At 45.4% G+C, this 10,738-nt stretch overlaps 1 protein-coding gene across 1 annotated transcript; it reads right to left on the bottom strand.

Moving 5' to 3' along the window:
* Nucleotides 1-7,315: 7,315 nt before the first annotated feature.
* On the bottom strand, nt 7,316-10,142 carry LOC311258123 (Krueppel-like factor 2). Its single transcript, XM_084354177.1, has 3 exons — nt 9,748-10,142; nt 8,524-9,487; nt 7,316-8,383 (listed from the first exon to the last, which is right to left on the bottom strand). The coding sequence occupies exons 1-3, from the start codon at nt 9,817-9,819 to the stop codon at nt 8,208-8,210; spliced, it is 1,212 nt and encodes a 403-aa protein (XP_084210303.1). The 5' UTR covers nt 9,820-10,142; the 3' UTR covers nt 7,316-8,207.
* Between the last annotated feature and the right edge of the window lie 596 nt (nt 10,143-10,738).

The raw sequence follows: 10,738 nt of genomic DNA on the forward strand, positions 1-10,738 counted from the left end.
TATGGTGTGCAATCGAGCCAGTGGCAATGCTATTGTCATTGTCAGCTCTGTTGTCTTTGATGATGAGGTGCTACCAGCAAAGGCAGATGGTGGCAAAGAGATCCGAGACCTCTTGAACTGGATTGAGGAGGCTGATGCCAGGTTGTGGGTGCATGTTGAGTGGGCTGTTCGTGTGAAGCAGTGCAAGAGAGTTGTCAGTCTCCAATGACACAGACACCTTTGCATTGCTTCTCCACTACAGCCCATACTCCCAAGAACTCGGGATGACGAGATGATCCTTAATGTTAAAAACAAAATTAGCAATAAATGTTAAATGTCAGATTTAGTAGAATTAGACTTATTGCATCTGGTTTTTATTCCTAATAATGGCCAAGTTGTGGCCAAGGTCTTCAGAATAAGAAAATGACCTTGACCATGACCTTTTAAGGTAAAAAATCACCCAATATGACCATAACAATATCAGAAATGAATTCCACATACCATAATAAGTCTAAATGGAGGTATTACATGTGTATATACATTCCGAAACAAAAAAGTTGGATTTTCATCATAGCCGATGGCGGCCATATTTGATTTGACCATTACGTAATTTGTGGAACTATGGCGGACGAGCACCTCGGTGATTTTTCATGTCTAGGGACCCACTAACTCAGTTCAAGTGAGAAATTCCCCCAACACCAAATTGCGAACAGGTCTACAGGCCAGGTACTGGATTACTTCCTTCTTGCATGTGTAGCAGTAAGAAGTTGTGTATGGTGGGTTTCAGCTGTGTGGCTCTTCCCAGCCAATCGCTGTGGGAGAGCACCTTATAAAGGCAGGCAGAAGGCACCTGTATATGTCGTCTTGCTTGACGCAGCCAGGGTCACGTCACGTCCTTGCGCCCTCCACTTCCTCTTTCGTTTGGTGGCAGGTAGGCTGGCGGCGGCGACTGCAGTCTGGTCTCACGCTGTCCATCCAGTTGTTCATTCTGGTTATTGTATTTCAGAGGCTCGCTTGGGTGTTGCTGCTGGCTGCACACTGCTCACTGTGTGCTGCTCGCTGTCTGCTGCTGGTTGCCCTTGTGTAGCCAATCGCTTCGCTCCACGCCGTGCTGACCAGGATTGCCTGACCGGTATGTAGCACGGTAACCTTAGCTTCCTCCTCCAGCCATTTGTAAGTTGCTCATATCTGTTCTTTTATTGTAGGGTAAAGATACCTGTGTAGCAGCACAGCACCCGCTAACCTGTCTGCAGGAAGTCATTGCTGCTTTGTCTCGTTGCTATTGCTTTGCTTCACACTGCTTAGCCTTCTGACTTTTATTTGCACACGGTGTTGCGGTGCTCCAACGCTGTCTGCCTGGCTCCCGGCTGCTCACTACAGCTGCCTAAGCACTAGCTTCTGCTCCTTCGTCCAGGTCTTGTTTCGGCGTTGACGTGGCCGTATTGCTGTTTATTGTCGGACCTTACATCCTAACCTGTGTGCGTGTGTACGTGAGAACAGTGGGAAAGTTTCCTATTTTCTTTTCTTCATGATTAGTTGCTCTTTATGGCATTCTCTTTATTTTTCTTTTGTGACAAGTGGTTTCACTGCAACCTGTAATTTTGACTGTTATAACCTTGCGGGTTGCAGGTAAATTTTATTGGTGATTATGTAGATTTTGTTAATTCTATTTGATTTGCTATTGTGTTTAATTATTAGAGATTTCGAATATTTCTTGATTTCTTATGTGTGTTTTGTGATAAGGTACATCTAATTTTCTTTTGTTTCTTACCTGCTGCCCTCTGACTCCCCCATTCAGGTACTGAGCCTAGGGTGGCGGATTGGTGTCCCGGTGTCGCTGTCGGTGATTTTGTTTCACTTTCATTTACTTCACGTGTGGTGTTCCTGGGATCCCCTTTGTTTTGGACCCATCTGCCCCAGTAAGTCTCAGCCCTGATTGGTTCACCTTTTTGCCCCAGTGAGTGACCTCTTTATGTTGGAGTTTTAAGGATTTTGAAATTTAACTAATAAATTATTTTTGTAACCAGAAATGCTGTCTCTGCCTCACTTGTAAAACGGACCTGAGTGCCTTGTTTGGTTGAGAAATAATCCTTTAAAAGATGGGGTCCCTGGGTGAAACCCCCAGGGTGGCGTTGTTTGGTGTGAAATTCATTCTTAATCAAGTGCTGCACAAAGCAGTCTCCTCGTGTCGCCACACGTGCATCCGATGAACAGGACACTGCTAACTTAGCATTAGCCTACAGCTAGCTCACTGTTAGCCTGCAGCGTCACCCCTAACTCAGACTCTTATCCTGTGTGATGAAGATGATCAGCTGACTGGAACCAGAGGAAACTGACAGTGTCAGAGTTGGTTTATTTGTTTTTCAGAGATCCTTTATTGATTTGTTTGTGAAGAGGGTTAATTCTGGACAGATTTGAGAAAAACAAGCTGAATTTCGATCTTTTGTTGTTTATTGTTGAATCACTGAAGGCTGGTATTGTTTTGTGAACTCTAGAATCTTTAATTTTGGTCGATATTATTTTTGGTGGATAGTATTGTGGAATTACACAGATAAAGTTTTGATTTCTCAGGTGGGTGAAGTTATGATGGAGACCATTTGGACTGAAAACCTTGATATTTTATTTGTAATTTGGACAAAACAACCCTTCAGAGTCAGAAAGGCAATAATTTCAATGATAGCATCACATATACAATAAATACACATTTATATAACACTTTGTTCCAAAGCATCACTGATCTGAGGCAGTACATTTGCAGTCAATAGGCATTTTGTGCCTCATTTTATACACATTCCCTCCAAAGTCCATCGGACATATTCCATATCTTCAGAAACTTTGGGATCTCCTTGAGAACTTAAAGTCCCCATGAAACAGAAGGTTGAGTTATATTTACTTCTGCATATTTATGTGTTTCCTGTAAAAATGGTCAGGTAGGGAGGCACCGATTAAGTGATGAGAGGGCTTGCCAAATTCGGCTCGAGCAGGACCTAACACAGTATCCTTGACTGATGGCCGAAGATGGTTTTGATGTTTGGTTTGGCTCCTGGCATCCCAGGGCCTAACATTTGTCAGCTAATAGGACTGTTAACATAAGCAGCATGACTAAAGAAGCAAGCAGTAAGGGCAACCTGCCCTTCAAACATTCAGCATGTCGACTCTCCTTCGCCCAGAGACACTCTGGCAGTGAAAAGCGGCTCTGGAGAGAAGTTTAACCCAAGAAGAGCAGCAGCTGGCTGGGGGAACTACAGGTCACAATCCCTGTTATCAGCACTGCTGCAGAAATGTGATTCTGCCACATGGATCAATCAAGTTGTTGTGGGCTGTATCACTGTGACACGTTTCTAGGGAGGTGCACAGCCTTTGCTGTAGGGCATGCATCTACGCAGAGGCTATGCCGTAGGTACGGTGTAGGTTCAATGCAGAAGCATAAATCAAGCTTTAGCTGCTGTTAGCGGTTCCTTTTAGTGGTTCCTTTATGCAACAAGTAAAGTCATCTGCCAGCAACGTGGTGCAGTGGTTAGAGCTGTTGCCTTACAGCATGAAGGTTCCAGACCTAGCTGAGGCATCTTCTCCCTGTGCTGAGTGGTTTTCTCTCGGGGTACTCTGGCTTCCTCCTACAATCCAAAGGCAGTCACTCTAAATTGTCACCCTGTTTAGGATTACAGACGATGGATGGATAAAGCCATCTGTTCATCAGGAAACTCTGTAAATTACTGAGAGCCGGGGGATCACTGAATGAAGTTATTCATTTGTGTTTCTGTACAGTAATCATTATTTATTTATTTTTTTTTTTTGCCAAAAAAAAGATCCAAATATACAGGCTGGGTCGAAACATGAGATCACTATCAAACTTGCAGGTTAACATGATGCTGGAAATCTAAGACAATCTGGCAGAGAAGTGGACAGTGGACTGGTGTACTGCATATACTAGAGGAGTCAATGGGAGACAGGTGACTGGGGCAGGTGAGCAGATGAGGTGATTCTACTGGCTGAAGGTCCAGCAGGTAGGAGTGGCAGGGTCTGAAATGACAGGAGAGCTGGATTATGGAAGAACAGAATCAACCAGCATAACTGAGATACATAAATCATGACGCATATTGTTCAATATAGTACGACAGTGGAAATGATATAAGATGGTTAAAAAGGCAGTTTTCATTTCAGCACGACTTTTGAACAACCAGCAGGCTGTCCCATCACAGTGCACAGGAGTCTTCAGGAGCTGTCGCACACACACACACACACACACACACACACACACACACACACACACACACATGGCTGCAGATCTGAGAGAAGGCAGAAACAAACATGTAAACTATCTGAGCCCCTCAGGCAGGAGCTTCCCACGCTCTGAAGCAGCAGCCACCCTCCTGCAGCCAGCTGAAAAGTGAAATGAGAGTATTTGATTTTTCACTAGAGTTAATGTTCTAATTATAGCGGCGGGGGTTCCTCTTTTCTCGGGGTTGGCATGGGGCCATCCTGGATATGACACAGAGATGTGTGTGTCCTCTCACAACCACAGTTACACACAGGCCTTCTGACGGCTGCACCAGTCCAAGTGTGAAATGGAGAGGTGGTGGTGACTAACCTGGAGGCTTGTTTCTGACCCGTCTTCACTGTCGTTGTTATCAGGAATGACGGCCAAAACAATAAAAATAAAATTGTAATAACCCAGAATAATTCCTTATCACATTTATATGAACAGGCTTCATACTTACTGTAAAACCAGGCTCCAGCACTGAAGCAGTTACCTTAAAGGTTCATTCAGATGAAATCTGTTGCTGCGGTGTGTGTTGTTGTGTTCCTTCTGTAGCATTTAGCCATGCTAAAGAACATGCCCCGCTACTGACCTGTTTTACTCTGCTTTTGATCTGCGTCCATGTCTCTGCCACAGTAGGTTAAGCATGCCAATGATTATGTGACTGGCCACCGCAACGTGACATCGCGCTGCATTTCTCCAAAAGTTGAATCAGCTTCAGCTTCTCGCCGCAGCTGGCTGCGTTTTGTTTGGGAGCCCCCTCTGGCCAGCACTGCTGAAGCCAAAACGGACTGGCCTCATTAAAATGACTGGGAAGAGCTGAGTTTTCACTGCACCACCTGATTAGATGTGAATCCAGCCTTACGCTCATCACAACCCAATCGGCAGAATAAATGTTGGCAAAGTACGTTGCAAAACCACAGATATTTATCACTTTAAGTTTCTTTAGGATCAATTTTTTTTTCTATTCGCACAATGCTGCACTTATGCATTGGTTAGGTTCAGGCACAAACACACGAACACCTGGTTTTGTTGCCACAAACCGTTAATAACAGTAAAACACATTGGAAAAGACTCATTAAAAATATTCAGCGGTGTCACGTTTACAAATGTTGAAACACAGACATGAACGCGGTCACTGGCTTCCTAGGCTTGTTTCCAATAACTTGACGACCGTCCCCTCCATGTTCCAGCATAAAAGTCAGGTCATAAACATTTAATGTGAAATTGAAACAACATGTTTTGTGTAAATGTGAATGTTTCAGAAACCTCAGTTTGCTTCAAACAAACCAGGGTGTGTAGTTTGTCAGTTGTATGAAGTGTTTCTACCTGGACGACACATTTAAGGTGAGATAAAAAGTCTGTAGGAAAACTAAGTAATTGTTCAAATGGGCAGCACAGTCTCTTCATGAAGGCGATCATAGTGCTTGCACTCAGTTGTTTAACATGAAAAGTGACAAAAGTGCTATCTGCATGTCTGTTTCAGGAAGCAACAGATGATCCAAACAAACACTTCATCTGAAGCACTATGAGTGCTCCATCCTCTCCTTCCTATATGTTTTTAGCCCTCTTACAGGGCAGGGCAACCAATGAGAGCTTTACTGCTCAGATGATCAGACTCTCTCTGTCTTCCCCCTCCATCACATTTGTCATGCTTTTGTGGATTCATTTTCATAGAAATCATTTCCATATTGTGACTTTCTATAAGTGACTCCTGATGTAACAGAACAGAAACTCAACCTACAGCCCTCATGTGATCTTTGTCATATAGCTTTCTAGGAGCATGACACATCTGCTAGCTCAAAGGAATCAGTGTTTTGTCTTTTCTTTTGAATAAAAAGGTTACATGTGATTGCTGAGTAGACGTGCAGGGAGCCACCATGAAACTCAGTCTTTTTTTTTTTTTTTTTTTATCTGTGACTGTCCAAATAACAACAGCATGTGAAATCCTCTACACATGCAACACAATAATGTCTTTCCCCCCCCGCATTCATACCTACCAACAGCTCGGCAGCAGAAGAGAACAGAAAAGATCTTCTCCTCATTCGTGCTGAACTTTACTTTATCCCAGTGGCTCTTCACTTTATTTGAGACAGGGTTCCTCTCTATTCCCCCTTCATCTCTCACACTCATTGTAGTTCGCCCCTATGCCCCGACGCAGCCTCCATCTATATCCAGCCTCTGTAATTATGTCAATGTAATGTTTGTATTTATAGGCAGCTGCCACAGCGCTCTGGCAACCGCTCTGTCCCAGTTCTGGCCTGGATCCAACCAGCTTCTAAACCCCTGAAGCTTTACTTTCATGTTTCAAACTGAAATATTCTACGTGGTTTGTACAACATTTTACATACAGTGTCCCAAATTCCTAAACCTCAGAACCAGGATAGGAGAGTAGAAAAAACGAGTTGGTGCTGATTTTTTTCTTTGACCTCTTACTGTGAAGTACTGCATGATTTGACCTCCTCGAGCATATGAAGATTATTCAGGTAAAACCATCTGAGAGACAAGAATCATTTAGCCTCCAGGGGTTCCTTGGGTTCTGTCCAGACTTGTGGGGTCCATGCCAGCCTGGCCGGTGCTGTTGGTCCTGGGATATTCTGGGATTCATGTTTTTAGTGAATTGGCTTGTCACTTGGATTGTTGAGCAGGTGTTGTCATTTGTAGTGGAGAGGGTGGTGTTACGTTGGAATGGGTGCAGTGGGGAGGTGTTTAAGACTTTTGGACTCAGCTTTATATATTGTATTACTTATAGCATTTTATTTATGTATTTTCACGACGATAGAGCTTCCTCAGTTCCTGGTTTTTATTGCTTTTGGTGTGTGTGTTGTCATATTGATTGATTGATTTTAGTTGATATGGACACAACCTGTACATATATGAGAAGTTGAAAATAGACATATTTTGGTACTGAACCACTTTGTCTCATTGCTCTGTCCCACAGTGATACACTCACAGCCCCTTGTTGCTGATTGTGGAGGTTTTAGGGGGTCCCAGGCCAGCTCGCGTATGTATGTGTACATAACTGCTAAGCCTCTATGTTAACCATTGTCAATCACACTTAGGACTCAGAAATTGTGTTGTTCATTTAGTTTAATATGTACATTAAAATAAACTATTTACATTATATAAAAAAATATATTTACAAGGCAGTACAAGTGTTCAAGGCAGAAACAAACATGGCTATTTGCCAAAGACTGTGTCGTCCTTTGTCAGTCAGCTGGTGTTGAGGTGACGTCTGACTTCTGAGAGCCTGACTTCAAATAGTAGAAAACACACAGACTCAATCTATTCAAGCTTTCAACAAGGACACAAAGAAAGGCAGTTTTAGAACAAAACATTGTCTCAAAGCTTGTTTCTCGTGCTGCTTACTCTTACAAAATAAGACACAGAATAAAACTGTGATTGTCTCTGAGCCAGTGGAGATTATGGCACTCATAGAAAGTGTAACAATGTGTTATAGAAGGCACTCATGGTGACAATACAACAAGTAATCATTGCTCTTCAGAGGATTGTCTGCTTCCAGTTGCTTCAGCAGCATGTGCCTGACATGTTTAGTGGAATGTTCCTTTAATTTGTTCTCTATATAAATAGCACTCCATACAAAAAGTAGTACCAGCTACATGGTTACAAAAAACACTTTGGTGTGTGTCTATGTGGCTGGCTCTATCTGCTCCGTGTTTGTCACTTCTGTCAGAAATACTTTTTAAATAGATTTTGTTTACAAAATATCATTTGAAGGCATCTGGTGTGGATGCTCCATCTGCCCCATGAAGAGTCACTCTAATATTCCTATAACATACCTATAGGTGTCACAGTGCAGTCAACAGTGGCCTCAGCACACTGTATGGCAGTTTATGCTGTCATGGTACCACTATAGTTTATATTCCTGGAGTCTCTATTTATGTATTTTCCTTCTTTATTATGACACGTGTCTCTGTGTCAGCTCAGTCTGTGTCCCACAGGACTGTCCTCACATGTGTCTTTTCATGTGCAGCGCCAGGTGGTCGGACCTGGAGAAGGCCCGCTCACACAGGTGACACTGGAACGGCCGGTGTCCAGTGTGCTTGCGGAAGTGACGTGTGAGCTCATCGGAACGCGCGAACTTCCAGCCGCAGCCCTCCCAGCTGCAGTGGTAGGGTTTCTCTCCTGTCAACACAAACACAACAGCCGTGAGCGAGCTCAGAGTTTGACGGCAGGTCGTTATGAGGGATTATAATATTGATATATATAAATAAATAATAGAATGGTAAACAAAGCGTCCAGCACGCGTCACACGCACACCTCACCTGTGTGTGTCCGGAGATGCGCCTTCAGGTGGGAGCTCTTGGTGTAGGTCTTTGCACAGCCGCTGAAAGTGCAGGTGTGTGTCGCAGTTCGTTTCCTCGGCCAGGACCGACGACCCCTCTTCGGTTTGGTGTCGAAGTCCAGCGGGGAGGGCGGCGGGGTGAGCAGCATCCGGTGGCCGGCAGCCGGCTGCTGCGGCATGCCCATGGCCGCGTCTTCACCGAACATGCCGGGGAACTGGTGGTGGTGTGCCCCTGGGAAAGGCAGCTGCATGCCGCTGTGCGGGTGAGGAAATCCTCCCGGAGCGCATCGGTGGTGCGGGTGGAAGCTCTGCGGGAACGTCAGCGAGGTGGAGTTACTCCTCAGGTCGTCCGGGCTGAGTGGCGGCGTCATGTTGCCCAGCGCAGCCTGCGGGGAGTTCGCCAGCCGAGGCTGCTGCTCGTAGGACATCATGCACGAGACATTCCCCTCGTGCTTGATTTTGGTGCAGCTCTGAGGAACCAGACCTATGACCGGGCCGTACGTGTCCATAGAGGCTGGCTCCGCTTTAATGCTCGGGAGCTCGGGGAATAAATCCTGAGCGGTGTGAAAAGGCGTGGAGCTGATCAGGAATCTGCCCTGGATGCTGGGGCTGTTCCCCGGGAGGAAGCTGGTGTCCACGTCAGAGCGGAGGAGCTCCGCCATCAGGCTGTTGTAGGGTGGAGGTGGGCTGCTCACGTTCGGGGCAGAGGTGTAAGTGACAGGCTGCGGGGGAATCCCGTTGTGCTGCTGCTGCTGGTATGCGGACGTCCCGGAGTCCTGGAGCCGATAGGACTCTGACCCAGTCCCTGAGACGCTGTCAAAGACGGCGGTGTTAGCGAGAATAAACTCAAGATCCAAGAACTTATCCAGGTCCTCTTCTTCTTTTCTGCCAAGACAGCTGCAGTCCATGCTGAGCACAGTGCTGCTCATGTCGCCCTTCCATCTCTGGAGCAGGGAGGAGACAACACAATATATTGTTTCAAAAACCCACAACCAACGTTTCACAACACTTCAGATACAATAACTCGAGAAGAGCACATAAAGTGCGCCGAGAGCGAAGAACGTCACTTAGAAACTATAAAAACACAACTTTAACACAATGTGAGTGCCGAGGAACAAACGGACAGCAGCAGTACATGACAGGACACACTGACACCAGCAACACAAGTGAATTGAGTTGTGTGATGAAGTCAAACATAACTTACATCTTCCCAACATTTCTCCTTTTGGTTGGCAAACGTCGAGATTGAAGGTAAAATGGTCCCACTCAAGGCCATTTCCAAAAGATAGAAATTAATTCCTTAATAAATACTGAACAAAGACACTTGGGGTTTAAAGAGTCAAAAGCTTCAGAGCGATGCTTCTTCTGCGGTCCGCTGAGCTGCTGCTCCTCTCTCCTGTGCGGCGGAACAATCTGCTTTTCTTATAAATGTTGCTCCGCAGCACAAATCAGGAAGCGCGTCCAGGATGGGACGCCGTGCACCGGCCAGCCCCCTAAATTTAGCCTCGGTATAAAAGTCCGACTTTTCCTGCGAGTCAGTCGCAGAGAAGAGGTGAGAGAGTCGCAGAAGGACTGCTGCTGAATGCTCTGCCTGCTCTGTTGCGGACAGCTACTTAACCTTCTCAGGGACGAACCCGCCCTCCGTCAGACCTGACCAACAACTGGCAGGGTAGAGAGAGAGACCGCCCCTACAAAACAACACACGACACACACAAAAAGTCATTAACACTTTGTTGAAAAAGAGCAACGAAACCAATAGCCTACTAAAGGAAACAGGCTGCGCACAGAGAGGAGGAGAGATGCCGCAGGTGCCCTGCGCGTTACGCATTTGGATACGGTGTCTTTTACGCACACACTCAATGCTGCGTTATCTGATTATTATCGGCTCGTTTCATCCATGTGTTTGTTCACTGGGTATCTGGACCTGTGACAACTTGCACACTTGTTGGCAAAAATACAATGTCGATGATTACGAGGGAAGCATCTCTCTGTGTCTCCGGAGAAAGAGGGATTTTGTATTTGTCAGAAAATGAGAAGAAAAGAGAGCTCGTGGATCAGACAGTTCTTCACACTAACTACTCTCTCCTCCTCCTCTTCCTCTTCCTCCCCTTCCTCCCGCAGGCTACACGCACTCTTTATTTTATGGACCATATGAATCTTTACCTGCAGTCTTAAGCCCCATTCACACTGCCCCT

This window comes from Pagrus pagrus (assembly GCF_965226575.1).
Source record: "Pagrus pagrus genome assembly, chromosome: 6".
Lineage (NCBI taxonomy): Eukaryota > Metazoa > Chordata > Actinopteri > Spariformes > Sparidae > Pagrus > Pagrus pagrus.

Coding starts and splice junctions, on each gene's coding strand:
- LOC311258123 (XM_084354177.1), bottom strand. CDS start 9,819: ATGGCCTTGAGTGGGACCATTTTACCTTCAATCTCGACGTTTGCCAAC. Junction 9,488..9,747: donor AGGAGAAATGTTGGGAAGAT/GTAAGTTATGTT, acceptor TCCCTGCTCCAG/AGATGGAAGGGCGACATGAG. Junction 8,384..8,523: donor GCATCTCCGGACACACACAG/GTGAGGTGTGCG, acceptor TTGTGTTGACAG/GAGAGAAACCCTACCACTGC.